General features: G+C 57.6%; 1 protein-coding gene across 1 annotated transcript; it reads left to right on the top strand.

The window, feature by feature from the left end:
- Positions 1-54: 54 nt before the first annotated feature.
- ASL (argininosuccinate lyase) lies at positions 55-13,353 on the top strand. Its single transcript, XM_044456126.1, has 17 exons — positions 55-133; positions 468-546; positions 2,668-2,862; positions 3,313-3,396; positions 3,967-4,023; positions 6,812-6,909; positions 7,074-7,151; positions 7,440-7,517; positions 8,187-8,239; positions 8,920-8,982; positions 9,477-9,591; positions 9,885-9,969; positions 10,592-10,651; positions 11,670-11,753; positions 11,894-11,974; positions 12,265-12,371; positions 13,119-13,353. The coding sequence occupies exons 2-17, from the start codon at positions 535-537 to the stop codon at positions 13,261-13,263; spliced, it is 1,395 nt and encodes a 464-aa protein (XP_044312061.1). The 5' UTR covers positions 55-133; positions 468-534; the 3' UTR covers positions 13,264-13,353.
- The last annotated feature ends 1,600 nt before the right edge of the window (positions 13,354-14,953 follow it).

Here is a 14,953-nt window from a genome sequence, read left to right as displayed (position 1 = left end):
CCCCCGGAGCCCCGCCCCGCCCCGCCCCGCCAGCCCACCGGGCGGGGGCTCGCGCCGGCCGGCGCTTGAAAAGGGAGCCCCGGACGGCTGGGGCAGCGCAGATCGGCCGACCGGGGCTCGGGAGGCGCAGCAGGTGAGGCGGTCCGGGAGGGCAGGAGTCCCAGCCGCCCCGAGGGTCGGTCCCACAGCGCCCGCTGGCGCTGCTGGCTGGCTGTGGGTGGGGGGCCCACCGGAGGGAGGGGTCGCGAGAGAGAGGCCGCCCGGCCGTCCGTCGGTCTTCTCCAGCGTCCCCCCAATTCGATGCCCTCCTGCTGTGTAGGATGGCAACTATTGTCCCCAGCCGGTTCTGGGGAGTGGGACTGGGAGCCCCCACATTTCCGAAGGGCACCCGGTTGGAGAAAGACTCCTCCGCTTGGCCCAGTCGACTGGTTTGCAGAGCCAAAAAGCGCTTTCCGTTTGTTTTGCAGGGTTTGCATCTTTTGCAAAACTTTCCAGATCAGAGGAGAAAAAACCGGAAACAAGCGGTTGCTGGACATGGCATCGGAGGTGAGCCAGGCGCTTGGCAACGCCTTTCCCTCCCCTGCGAGGCCTGCCCTCTGCTCCGGCCCGGAGTTGGCCAGCGATCCTTTGCACGGAGCGTGCGCTGCACGAAATTGGTGCGGCGCTGTTTCGGGCAGTGCTGGGGCTGCAGTCGGGTGGGCAGGCTGGGAGCAGGGAGATTTCAGGGTTTGGAAGTTGGTTGGGACACGACACCCGGCAAGGGGCGTCCCATGCTGCAGAGTAGAGAGATGTGCAGATACCTTTCCCAGTAGAGATTGACTAGCCAGACCTGCCAAATGGAGCCTCTATGCTTCACAGCAGTCTATCTTGAGCGAACAGGACAGAGCTATTGCAACAGCCTTGTAGGTGAACTCCCAAATGCTTTAATCTGGCTGCAGAGAACTGGGCTCAATGGCAAGGCCTTCTTGGGCCTGGCTTACAGCGCTGTGGAGAAGATGGGTGGCCTTTGAGGAGTGACCGGTTACTTAGTTATCTGAAATGGGTGTTATTTTGTGGGACACCAGTGGGGCTGGATCAGCTACACGGCGATGCGCTTGATGCACATCACGCCTTCAGACATGGTGGAAAGAAGTGTGTGAGAGAGAGGAACAACCTGCCACCAAGAAATCTCGCTCTTCGGGCATATGGGATGGCAGCAGCTTTTAAGAAAGGAGCGGGCTCTTAGGCAGCGGGGTCCAAGGGATTAAATCAGGAAAAATCTTGGGGAAATCAGGATACAGTGGTGGGAAATGCAGGGAAGACAGAATCCCGGCTGCTTTTTCGACAGGCAGCTGTCGCACCCAGTGTGAAACAAGAAAGAAGAAGGCTTGCAGTGAGGGGCGTGGTGGGGGCGGGATGCAGCCTTTCTTTTCCTGCGTGGGTCCCAGTCCAAGCCCTTGCCTACCTGCTTAAAGGAATCTGGGGGGGGGGGGGCAGCTGGCGGGACATTTCTGATCAAAAAGCCAAGGATGGGCTAGTCCAGACTTCCCCAACCCGGCACCAACCGACGGGTGGGGTCGACAGAAGGCTCCATCCCCGCCGGCCCAGGGACGGCGACAGTTTTAGTTCAACTCCTCTGCGGGGGCCCAGTCAGGGGAAGCTGCTCCCGGCCTTCAATTAATCCTGGTGCCCCCTGAATAGGTAAAATTAATCAATTTAGGGCAGAAATGGCAGCAACACTCTGGTGCCAGCACTACCCACCTGTGTAATTTGGAAAGAAACCGTCTCTTTGCTGGGCTTGCCAGTCTCTCCAGCGGCCTCTGCTCCCTTTCCTGTCCTGTCCAACAGCAAAAAAAGCTGTTTCCAAGCAGCACAACTCAGACAAGACATTCGTTCTTGGCAATTCTCAGGGGAAAAAAGCCCCCAAACTGCTGATTGCGTGCTTGGCCCTGAGCGGATGCATCCTGGCCAGTGACCTTTGGCTCCGAAGAGCTGGAGTGTCACATGCCGCGTCCGGGTTTGTTTGGAGAAACAGGGGCGTTGCAGCGCACCAGGCCTGCCCTGGCAAAAGTGCGTTTGAAATCCTTTGTGATCGGGGGAGAGGGCAGCCCCCGCTCAACAACTTTCGTGGGGTGAGTCACCCGGAGAAGGACAACAGGGGCTGTGGGTCAGCCAGTTGAAGGTCCCCAGGCCAATCTCTCCCGCTGAGCTGGAAGAACACCCACCCCAAGCCCAGGAGAGCCTCTGCCGCTGGGCTGCACCAGCAGTCCTGGGCGTGAGGGACAGTAGCCCACGTTCCTGTTAGCCCTTCATGCACAACCATGAGGACTAGAATGGTTTCTGCAGGGGAAGGTGCACAAGCTGTGCGGTAGCATCCCTGCTTTGCATGCCCGGTTCGATCCCTGGTGAGGTGAGCCCTGGAGAAGAGCTTCCTGAAACCCTGGAGAGCCACAGCTGCCAGTCAGTGCCGACAATATTGGCCTAAATGGTCCAAGGGAGCATGTCCCACTGATGCCCAGTATAGGGTGACTTCCGATGCTCCTATTTCAGGTAGTCCTGGATGCACAGCCACGAGGACCACAACCTTCCTTTAGTTTAGCGAAAGAAACATAGTTGAGCTCCGCAACGAGCACGTTCCTATCCTTCCAAACTCACCTGGGCTCTTTCTTGCACCTGCCTCCCCCCCAGGGTGACAAACTTTACGGAGGAAGGCTTGTCGGAAGCATCGACCCCATCATGGAGAAGCTCAACGCTTCGATAGAGGTTGACATGCGCCTGGCTGAGGTGGACATTCGCGGGAGCATCGCTTATGCCAAGGCCTTGGAGAAGGCCGGGATTCTGTCCAAAACGGAATTGGAGAAGATCATTGGGGGATTAGAAAAGGTAAGGTAATGTTCGGGTATGCGGGCCCCTCCGGAGGCTAAAATTAGATTGGGCTGCTTATGGACTTATGGAGGGCAGAATTTTAATCTGTAACCGAAATGTTATGGACCGATCTGCATTTTCTGTTGTTTGGGAATGGTTCCTTCCAGGATGATGGAGGGCAAGGGCGGCATCCAGGACGGAAATGTCTGCTTCCGATTCAGCTTTCACGTTGCTCATCTCATTTCTCTGCTGTGGGTGGTGCCCCCTGCCCCCCCATCTGCTGATGCTGGTGGGCAAGGGGCCATTGTTCTGAGGCCCCTCCCTGCAAGACCCCAAAGCAATGCTCAGAAATTCTGGGGCCGAACTGTTAAACATGTGAATGTTTCTCTCAGTCCCTTGAGTGGCTTTTTCCCCGCCTGCAGGCAGTCTTGTTAATGGCTAACCAGTGTTTTTTGGCTGCTGTTGTAGATTTCGGAGGAATCTTCCAAGGGAACCTTGGTGATTACCAAAACGGATGAAGACATCCACACGACCGTTGAACGCAGACTCAAGGTGGGTTTGCTTTGCCAGTTCAGTTGGAATGTCCCCCTCTCCTTACCCTGTTTGACATCTGGCCAGATGTTTTGCTCTTCAGCTCCCTTCAGTCCCAGCCAGCATGGCCAGTACTCAGAAATGGGAACTGTAGTCCAAAACGTCCGAAAGCCTGCTCAAGGAGTTTCCCAAGGTTTCATCAATTTCAGGGTTGCTGCATCAGGGAATGTCCATAAATTTCCTGACTGCTCGAGGAAAAGCAGAGTGACTTCTTGTGAGAGGACTAGCACTTTTGCTTTGGCCCTGAAGGGCAGAGCAACGTGTCTGCTGAGAGCATCAGGGTGGGCTAATGGGCCCCAGGGGAAGAGGAGACTTCTAAATTTGTATTGCGCTGCTTCTGGGGGTGCCCAGAAGGATGGAACTAATCCTCACAATAAGAGTTCTCTCTCAAATGAAATACTTAACCTGAAAGATTTCGTTTCAGTGGAATATATCTGGAAATCTAAGCAGTTGCCACATCACTGTTTGCGGGATTAGCTGTCTTCAGAGAGTTGAAATAACCGAATCCCCCTTTTCTTTCTTTTCATTCAGGAACTGATTGGTGATGTGGCTGGGAAGCTCCACACTGGGAGAAGCAGGAATGACCAAGTAGGAAAACCGAGGATGGTTTAAACAATATTTTTAGCTGTACTTGCTTTTTCCCCATTTATTTGTCTTGGGCGAATGCAGTCGCCATGCTGAGCATCCGTACTCACTGAAAATAATGAGCGTTCCTAACCCTTTCAAGACCAGTGTGCCTGCCTCCCCAGATGGGTAGAAAAGCGTAGGAGTTCTTCAGGGCCGCCTAGGAAAGCAGAAGCAACCAGTAAACCTTCATTTGTGACCTTAGGTCTCTGCTGCCCACACCCCTTCTCTGGCCCTTCTGATCTGGTGCTTCTCTGGAAGGGCTCCCTTCCTTCCCTGGTTTTGCGCTTTCCCCCAGAGCTGCATCCCATCCTTGCTGCAGCAAAGACGGCCGATGCGCGGAATGGAATAGCGTGTGTTCTGTTCATCGGCGCCGCTCCAGGTGCTGCTTTCCGTGGGGCCAGGGTCTTCGGAGGCAGTTTGCTCGACTTAAAAATGGAGTCCTTTGCTTTTTTGAAAGATGGCGTTGCTCGTTTGTTCCTATAGCCCCCTTTCCCTCCTCCAGCTCCCAGCTGTGGCTGAAAGGCACAGTGGCTTGATGGTTAAGGAGCTTGTCTGCATCTCTGAAGGTCTTGGGTTCAAGTCCTGCTTGTTCTCACACTGGATGGCTGCTTTCCACCACGAAGGGGTACTTGATCCATGCCACACTGTATCTTGTGTTCTCCCCCCTCCCCGCCATATGCCCACTCCCAGAGTCAGACAACTCCGGCTTTTAGGAAGCAAATGCTTGAACCCACAGTGGCAAAACCCTTCACTGATGTGTGGGCAATTAGGATTGCTTCTTTGGACCCGAGTACTGAGGCTGTGGCTCTTGAGCCGGGCTCCGAGGAGCCTCCCTGGGCAGTCCTGTTTGTGTTTACTCAAGAAGTAAGCCCTGCTGGACTTAGTGGCGACGCTTTCCAGGAAGGTGGACAATGCATTGCAGCTTTCAGGGAACCTTCCCCGAGAGAGCTCCTTTGACAAACGGTTCCTGTGTGAGATGCCGCAACCCAGCGCTGCCTGCTGTCTGGAGCTGTGGGAGAGTGTTGCGGTGTTAAATGGCCAACCAGGGGCCACTCGGACCATTCTTCTTCTTATTTAATTGCATTTCATAAAAAGCATCCAGGCAGGCCCCTGCCCTTAGGAGCTTACAATTTAGAATCTGGCGTGGAGGGGACAAGAGGAAGGGAAGGGAGGCAGTAGAAAAATTACAGCCCTGTCAAATTTGAATCCAGGGTGGTTAGAGAAAGGAAAGGAAAAAGACTCGGCTGGAAGGTCTGGGAGATAAGCGTGTCCAGTGGTAAGAGGCAGAAGCACCCCAATTTCAAAGCTGAGTTTCTTTTAAATGTATGTCATGTATACATGATCCATGTAACACAAGGAGCCACATGTGGTGGAGCGTGGGTTGTCACTGTGGTTGTTGTTACGTTGTAGTGGAGGTTGTCGTGCTGTCTGAACCCAACCATGCTAACCAGCCATGATTGGTTAACCACAAACGCCGCGGTTCACAAGCCATGGGTGCTCTTCTTGGGTTGTTCACGGTTCAAAAGCCAGGCTTGTTCACACAAGTTGCGTCCAGACATGGAGTAGCCCAGCCTTCAGTGGCAACCCACGCTCAGCCCGGCACTGCCGTAACCGCAGGGCTCTTGCCGCTATATGGCAAGAGGTAGGTTTGTGATTAAAATATTTGGCTCTCGTACAGGTAACTCTGGGGTGGGTGTGTTTGTGTGTGTGTGTGAGAGAGGGAGAGGGCACACTCAGAAGAAAAAACGAGCTGGCGCTCTCTGTGCTTGGGCAGGCTCTGTGCAACGGGAGCCCGGGAGGCCCTGGCCAGCCGAGACGTGGCCTGCAGCCCCCTCAGGGCATGGCGGCGCCTCCAGCCTTTCCTTGCCCGCTGCAGCTCCCGCCAGCGGGAGTCAAGCCTCGGACGTGCTTTCCAGTTGCCCTCAGCTGGGAATGGCTGGATGTCACAGGACTCCCACATTTTCCCCGTTTTGGCATCCTGCTGCTCTTCCAAGGCACTTGTGAGAGTTGAGGGGAGTTTGGTTCTCACGCCGCCCCTGTGCAGTAGGCCAGACCACGTATGCTCAACGTAGCAGCTGGACTGAGATAGGAGCCCGTTTTCAGCCGCGTCGGGAGAAATTTTACGGCATTCCACCAACTTGGTGCCCTCCAGATGTGCTGAACTGCCCCTCCCAGGCTTTCCTGGAGGGCACCAGGTTGGGGAAAGCCACTGTAGGAGTGGGCAGGCTGTGATCTTCCAGAGGCCATCAGACTGCGGTTCCCATCATCCCCCAGCAGCAACTCTGCTTACTGGGGCGAAGAGCAGCTCTTGGGCTGTAAGATGCCTGTCCTGCACTTCCAGGCCTCCGTGGAGCGTGTCCTTTCCCAGCTCCCAAAAGACGTTTACATAAATGCCTCCCCTTCTCCATCTGCAGGACACCAGTTCAGCCGCGAGGCCTTCAGGCCCTCTGACGACCAGGGCGGCTTTCGTTCTGTTCCGTGCTTTGGTTGCAAAGGACGGCAACCCATACAGGGCCGTCTTTCCAGGCTGATTTGTAGGGCAGGATTGTGAGGCCCGGGGCTGCAGTCCGGCTGGTAGATGGTGCGCTTTGAATTTCGGCAGTGGAGCAAACCCGCCAAGGGCCACGGCCTCCCTTTGTGGAGGACGGAGCAACAGGCCGGCCCTGGGGTGCCAGCGTGAGGGGCCGAGGCTTCGCTCATTTCCCCAGTCCGAAGGCCCCGGGGTTAACGGGGGGCGTCTTTCCCCCAGGTTGTGACTGACCTGAGGCTGCTGATGAAGAGCGCTGTGACCACCCTGTCCTCTCACCTGCAGCAGCTCATCCGGACCCTCGTGGAACGTGCTACTGCGTAAGTGTGGGTCTTCCAGCGTGACAGGATCCTTTCTCCCGTGGGCCCCTCCAGACCACCTGCACGATTCCAGCACTCCCCTTTCCCATTCCCATTCCGACAGCCTCAGGTGCCAGGTTGGAAGAAGGCTGAATTTCTAACCCTGGGCTTCTGATCTGTTGCAGCGAGATTGAGGTGATCCTTCCTGGTTATACCCACCTGCAAAGGGCTCAGCCAATCAGATGGAGCCACCTCTTGCTCAGGTATGCGGCCATGTGCCGGCCATCTCGTGTCATTTGCCCTGCCAGCATTCTCCTCTCATCTCTGACATAAGGCTAAAACTGCCACAATCTTGAACATGGAAAAGATGATCTCTGAACATATACAGAGTGCCTAAGTCATCCAAATCAGTTTTCTGGGTGGAAGGAGGCTCCCCAGGTCCAACAGTGGCTGTTTTTTGGTAACTTTTCTCTTTGTAGACCTTTGGGGTTATCCTCATGGCCGGTCTCTCTCTCCCCCCCCACCTCTCTCTCTCTCTCGACTTCCATCAGCCATGCCGTTGCTCTGACCAGGGATTCTGAGCGCCTCAGTGAGGTGAAGAAAAGGATCAATGTCTTGCCTTTGGGAAGGTAAAAGCGGCGTCTTCTTCCAGAAATTTGTTGCTGGACCAGCTGAGGCCAAACTAACCCTTCTGTGAAAATTAAAACAAAAAAAAAACCTTAAGCAAATTTGCAAAATCGAGTGCAGCTTTGGTGCACTTGCAAAGGCTTTACAGCATGGATTTGAAGGCAGAGCAGGGATGACTGACCAGACGCTGCCCTTTGCCCCCTGCCTGCTCCTCCCCGCATGGCGCTCCAACCAGGCAGAGGCGTCTGTCCCCATTTTTAAGACCTGCCTCCTGCCAGCTCCCCGCTGCTGAGCGCTTCTTCCGAGCAGCTTGGCAGCTTTGAGATAACTGGGCTGTAAGCAGGATGGATGAGGTGCGCTTGCAAGACCCCCTTTTTTCACAAGTTGCAAGGAGAGGGCTCTGCCTCAGGCAGCTTGCAATCTAGCCCATCGGAGGGGAGACCAGAGGAAGGCGATGGAGGCAGGGGGCTGCTGCCTGGCGAGGTGGGGCCTCAATGGGGCACCAGCAACGTTGGCGTCGCCTGCCGGGCGAGGGCCCCGAGAACGCGTAGGGATGCTCCGGCACGCCACACCGGCCTGAGCGCGTGGAGCCTCGTCCCTTCTCGGCAAGCCCCAGTCCAGCTGCAATTCTGCGGGGTGCGGAATTCTTCCAACCTGTCCCTCTCTTGCAGTGGGGCTCTGGCTGGCAACCCCCTCGGACTGGATCGCGAGCTGCTCCGCAAGGGTGAGTTCCGGCTCTCTGCTTCCGAACTGAAATGGAGCAAGGCCCCTAGCGATGGGCAGGCCCCCACACAGAAGAGAGGGCATTCTTGGGATCGCCACAGTTCCTGGAACCGCTGTCCTTTTTCCTGCTGGCACCATCCGTGTGGAAAGCCCTGGCCCAGAGCACCCAGATGTGCGGGAAAGCTTTCCCCAAGGGCCGCGCACAGCCCGCCGCCCGTGCCCTCTGGCGAGGTGCAGCCGCGACGGCGCAGGCCCTCCTGTCCAGCGTCAGCTTTTCTAGGCCCGTTTTCAGAGGGGCTTTCCTGCTCTTCGCTCCCGCGGAGGCGAGAACCATGCTCTAGCGACTGGCTAAGTAGCTGCCGGGGCTTGTGCCCCGGCGTCTCCCTAGCAGGAGGCTCCACCCCCGCATGAGGACAGGCTGCAGCTGCTCAGCAGTGGAGGTACTCTGCACAGGCTCAGAGGCACCTTTGATCTATAGAGTTAGTGCAGGCTCTCGGAGATGGGCGGCCAAAAGGATTCTCAGATGAGGGGGATGAGCCGCAAGTGGCCAGCACACCTCCAAGGGTCCCAATTCACACCTTCAGCCTGTTGCGTTCTGCTTCTGGCCCACAGTGGAAGTGTTTGGATGTCATAACACCTCTCCCTTTATATATGTGCATCTGTGTGTGTTTTTCATTACAGAACTAGATTTTGCTTCCATCAGCATCAACAGCATCGATGCGGTCAGCGACCGTGACTTTGTGGGTAGGTGTCATGTTTTTGAGCTTGCTTGAAGCCGTCCAGGGGCCTCTGGGGTGGGAAGGCTTGTTTATCCACCCGAGGGAGAACGCTAGAACTTGAAAGCTCTGCTGTCCAAATGAGCATCTTTCCAGGGAAGGAACAACCATCCGATGCATGTTTGGACGAAGTGTAGTCCTACAATCCTATGCATGTTTGGATGGGGAAAAGTTTATCACTCCCAGCATTCCTCAGCCAGCCACGCTGGGAATCGGGGAGCTAATTCAGTCAAAACATGTATAACAATGCACCTTTAGGAATTCTGTGTGTGCGCGCACATGAGCATGTGTGAAATGGAGTGGTCACTTCCCCCCATGTGTTCAAAAGCGCTACGGGGGATTGTAGCAGCCCGTCTGGTTGGGGAATTCTGGGAGATGCCGGGCTCTTTCTGTGCCCTCCCTTTGTGACCTGAGCACACGAAGGAGACCTCCCCCCGTGCGTCTCTCCCCCATCTCCTCCAGTGGAGTTCCTGTCCACCTCGTCCCTCATTATGATCCACCTGAGCAGGCTAGCCGAAGATCTGATCCTCTTTGCCACCAAGGAGTTTGGGTTCATCACTCTCTCGGATGCGTTCTGGTAATCCGGCTCCGTTTCTCCCTCCGGGGTTCCTCCGTAGTGCAGCATCTGCCGGGGTGGTGGCTTCCAGAGGGCTTCCCGGAGGCCGACCCTTGGCCGAGCGCACTCCTGTGCCCAGAAAGGGCAGAGGACTGCCTCGAAAGGCCCCCTTCAGCTGGGAGAGGCCCCCCCTCTCACCCATCCCGGCCCGCAGCCAGGGGGTCGGCTCTGCGCCCCGTCCCCTCCGGTGTGAGGCAGCGCCTGAATTGCGGCGTCTGTGTCAAGTGCTGCAGCGTTTCTTGTGTGTTTTAAAGCACCGGCAGCAGCCTCATGCCCCAGAAGAAGAACCCGGACAGCCTCGAACTGATCCGCAGCAAGGCCGGCCGTGTGATCGGGAGGGTGAGTGGCCAGGCAGGGCTGCACGAAGCCGTGGGGGCCGCCTCGGCTTGGGCCACCGGTGGGCTTGGAGTGGGTGGCCCATGCGTGGGAGGTGCTCGAGCCGAGGGCCAGCGTATTGCCCGAGCTACAAGCCCGACGGGCGGGCTGAAAGGAGCCCACGAAGAGAACCCGCAGCTTCCGGCTGGGCTGAGGGAGGTCTGCCGTGGCTCGCGACCTCGGCGGGGTCCAGGCGGCCGAACAACCCGCAGTCCAACCCACATTCACCCTCTGAGCATGGGTGATCGCGTTGTCTGACTCAAGCCAGCTCAGCTGCTTCAGCACGACCTGGAAGCCACTTCGCTGTGACACCCGTAGCAGGGCCGGGCAGAAAGGCTCCCCACGCATGGCCACGGAGTGTCGCCCCAGAGGGTGGATGCCATTCGCTGGTGGGGAAGGGGGGAGCCATGGGGGGTGAAAGGTGAGCTGGGAGGCACGGAGGCTTGAGGACTAGTGGCTTGAAGGGAGGCAGGAAGAGTTTGCTGAATGCAGTTTGAGGAGAGGGCCAGCCTCCTGAGAGATTGGAAGCTTTCCACTGCTCTTGAATACTTTCTCCGTTCCACCCTCCCTCCTTCCCTCTTTCCAGACCACTGGGCTTCTGGTGATTCTCAAAGGCCTCCCCAGCGCATACAACAAGGACCTGCAGGTAGTGCTCCGGGGGGGGGGCGGGGGGCGTGTTGGCCGTCTCGCCCAGGTTGCGCTTCCGCCCAGCTGGGCTGGCTGCGCAGCACCTGACCGGGAAAAGCTGGCCAAAGCGCATCCTGTAGGGTGGAAAAAGCGGGGAGGGGCCTGGACGACCCCCAAGTGTTTAACTGGGCAAAAGCGTGTGAGGGGGAGGCATGAGAGAGGAAAGCAGGATTATGCCTGGTGCAGAACAGGCGGCATTTCTCTCCCCTCCCATAGCACAAGAACCCAAAGGTTTACCCCACAAAGCAGCCGGTGGGAGACACACGGGGGGAATGCTCTTCACCACGCAGAATTGAACAAGGGCATTCCCTTCCACGGAGTGGAGGGTGGGCCTCCAAACTGGGGGGCGTTAACCTGGATTATCATGGAGGAGGAGGCTAGCAATGGCCACTAGTCCTCATGGATATAGGCTGCCCCCAGTTCCATGGCAGTCTGCATGCAAACAGAAGTTGTGGGGAACATGGGTGGGAGGAAACAGTTGTGGTGGGCAACTGGCTGGCCACTGCAGGAACTCAGCGCTGGACGAGGAGGTGGCCACGTTTCTTCTAATGTGGGCACACAGGAGCTAAACCGCCCCGAACCCCTTCCAACAACGAGCATATTGCATGGGGATTATTCATCTTACATTTGGCCCCCCAGCCTTCCTTATGGGAGGGGAGGGGAGGTCTGCCAATGCTCATGAGCTATGACAGTTGGAGAACCTCCATGTTCAGGAGCAGGATATCTTCAAATACCAGATGCTGGAGGGAAAAGGAGGAGATGGCTCTCGTGGGCTTCCCAAAGCCCCCTGGCTTTCCAGCACTGGAAACTGGTCACTGGGTTAGATTGGCCCTGGCCTCACCCAAGCAAGGAGCCCTCTCACCCCAGGAGCTCCCCATGTCCTGGAGCAGTGCCCCTGCAGGTGTCTGGCAGGGCGGGAGGCCCCGTCGTGGTGCCCGACTCACGCGTCTGCCCTTGCCTTCACATGCCGCCAACAGGAAGACAAGGAGGCCGTGATTGACGTCATCGATACCCTGGATGCAGTCCTCCAGGTGGCAACGGGCGTCATCTCCACCCTCCAGGTGAGGGCACGGGAAGGGCTGCCTGGACGCCAGCCAGGCCTGCCTGCGCCGTGGAGTCGCACGCCCCCCGGCCCACCCGCTGCCCTGGGCAGGGAAGCCGCCACAGGCCCTCTGCTTACAGATCCCTCCCTATTCTCTAGATCAACAAGGATGCCATGGAAAAAGCCCTGAGCCCTGAAATGCTGGCCACGGACCTGGCCAACTACTTGGTCCGCAAGGGGGTGAGTACGGGAGGGCTGGGCTCTGGAAGCACCCCAGTCCCCGGGCAGAGTCAACAAGGCGGGAACCCAGTGGGAAACCACGCGGGCGCCCATCCCGCTGCCGCACGCAGCTGCAGGGGGCGCCCCGAGGGCTGCACAGCTGGAGGGAGCCGGCTCTTCCCACAGGCTCCTTGGCTCTGCCTGGTCCATGCGGCGCTGCAGCGCCAGCCAAACCCGCACCGACGCAGGTGGCGCCACAGCGGCAGGGGACTTCCCGCCGCCTCCTGACCCGGCCTGTGCTTCGATTGCAGGTGCCGTTCAGAGAGGCCCACACCATCATCGGGAAGGCAGTCCACCTCGCTGAGAGCAAGGGGGTGGCTCTTAATCACCTGTCCGTGGAGGACCTGAAAAGCATCAGGTACGGATCGCGCTTCCATGATTCGTCCCAGGGGGGTTCCCTGGCGCCTGCATGGAGACGGGGCCGAGCGTGCCGGGAATCTCGGCCTTCACTCTTGAAATGCAGAAACCAATTTTCTAGTTTTCCGGCTGTGGGATCGAAAGGCCACCTGCTCCTCATCTGGGTTCCTCCCAGACCCGTCGCTGCTGCTGGAGGCCCCAAAACCATCCACGGGCCCTTCCCAGCTTCAGCAGGTCTGCCGGCGGCTTCTGGGGCCGCAGCAGGTTGGGAGGGGGCTTTCTGGCCGGGAGGGCCGCAGCGAGGGGCAGCCCTTGAGGCTGCCTGGAAATTGCAACCACAGGTATCGCTGGGCTGGCCCTTGCCAAGGGAACGGCTGCTGTTCAGGGTCCGTGTCTAACTAAGGCTTTGCCACCACGGTACAAAGCCCTAAATGCCTCTGTGAAAGCCCCGTCCCCCTTGCCAGACTGCCTGGTCATGGAGGTCTCTGGCAGCCCTCAGGTGCTCGCCCCGTTCCCATGGCAGCACCCCTGCCTCGCTTTTGGCAACTCCTTTAGGCATCTTTACCTCCTGGGACTCCCCAGCCAGTTTTTGCGGGTTGTGGTTTCTATCCACTGGCTTTATCGTGTCTCCACCCATAGCAGACTATGGCGTGGCCTTGCACGTCGCCTTTCCTACTAATTAAGACCAACGAATGAGGAAAGATGCGGCCTTTGACTGGTGGCCCTACCCCGCCTTGCTCTCTTGCAGCCCCGTGATGGGAAGCGACGTGTCCCAGGTGTTCAACCACCAGAACAGTGTGGAGCAGTACACCTCCCCCGGAGGGACCGCCAAGAGCAGCGTGAGCTCCCAGATCGAGCAGGTGAAGGAGCTGCTGAAGAAGCTGAAGGAATAAGTGTTGTGTGTGTGGAAAAAAGCTTTCCCGTGGCTGCGGGTTTCTGCTTGTCACGTTTAATCCCGAGTTAATAAACACTGGTGCATTGGATTTCATGGTGAGCTCCTTCTGTGTGCGCGCCTCCCTTTCCAAGGAATCCTCCCAGCAGGAAAATGAGAGGAGAGCAGAGCTGCCCCATGCTGGGCGTGTGTTCAAGCGGGTGCGCAGGGCCTGTCTCAGCCGGGGGGGGGGGGCAGGGGGGACGACACATTTCTTTGCAAGGAGCTCAAGGGGTTGTGCCCCGTGCTCGCTGAGGCCAGAACACCAGAGCCAGCCCAGTCCCGCAGGTCCAGGGCGCATCCGGTCTGCGAGCAGGCAGCCTCCTTCCGCCCGCCCACCAGCGAGGGGTGTCTGCGGGGGTCTGGCCTCTGGTGCCGGGGCCAGCGAACAGCCTTGAAGACCAGAGCCACTGATTGCCAGTCACGAAGCCTTCGGCCCGTTGGGGTGGGAGCGGGGTAGTTCCACAAAAGCTCCAAGCCACCCGTTTTTGAGGGAAAGGGGCACGGCCCTTAACTGGAACCCCCAAACCACTGAATTCAGCCCCCGGAATCTGAGGTTTCACACTCCCGGTTTATAGGGCACCATCTGTAGACCACACCTACGGTGTAGTAAGAGGGTTTTTCATTCTGGTACGTCGGCGCCCAGTGTCTGCCAAAGACTCCACAAGAAACCTAAAATGTGCTGGGAATCTTGTGTGTGCGTTGGGGTCATGCAGGAGCACCCCCAGCTTGAATGCCCCCCACCCCAGAAAGAACTGTGAGCTTCCTCCAGGGCCATTTAGTACAGTGCGATGCTAGAAGAGGTTGGTATGCTCTGCTGGGGAAAAATGCTGGCTTAGGAGCTGGAAGACTCCAGTTTGAATTCCTGCTCGGGAACTGTCAGGTGACCCCTTAGGAAAAAGAAACCAGGGGCATCGATACAAGCTGGGGGGCGCGTGGCTCAACAGCACTGGAAAGAAAAAGACCTTGGAGTAGTTGCGGACAACAGGCTAAACATGAGCCAGCAGTGCGATGCAGCTGCCAAAAGAGTAAATGCTATTTTGGGATGCATTACCAGAAGTATGACTTCCAAGTCACGAGAAGTAGTAGTTCCTCTATACTCCTCACTAGTCAGCCCTCACCTGGAATCCTGTGTCCAGTTCTGGGCACCAAGATTTACAGAAGAGGCAGAAAAGGGAACAAGAAACCAGAGGCACCAATGCCTGTATCACAGAGGCCTGACTGGGAGAAGCGGGTGGCGTGCGGCTCACCCGGCTGTGCCCACCTGGGTATCTGGCCCAGCACCGACCTCGCCTGGACGGGAGGGGAGGGGAGGTGGTCTGGCTCTCATTCACAGAGATACTATCTCCCTCGGGGGACTTCCTGTCCACCTGAGGACAGGTCTCGAGTGCTTATACCTGGTGTTGGGTGATCGAGACAGACGGGATTCTGCTGGTCCCCCTCGCGCCTTCTGCCCAGAAGACTCCCTGCCTGAGCTGACAGAGATGGGCTTGGTGTTGGAGACCTCCTGGATGTTCGTTCCATGCTGAGACTATTCCCTCTGGAGCAGCTCAGGACTTCATGGCCGCCATGACACCCATGGGGCAGTCTCTGGCCTAGCGCACGAAAGAGGGCACACTCTGGACCTGGTCTTCTCGACTGGGCAGGAAGAT

Source organism: Varanus komodoensis, unplaced genomic scaffold (assembly GCF_004798865.1).
Source record: "Varanus komodoensis strain SLA01 unplaced genomic scaffold, ASM479886v1 scaffold81, whole genome shotgun sequence".
NCBI classification, from domain to species: Eukaryota; Metazoa; Chordata; class Lepidosauria; order Squamata; family Varanidae; genus Varanus; species Varanus komodoensis.
The sequence above is the reverse complement of the archived record's forward strand: the minus strand, read 5'-3'. Positions and strand labels throughout refer to the sequence as shown.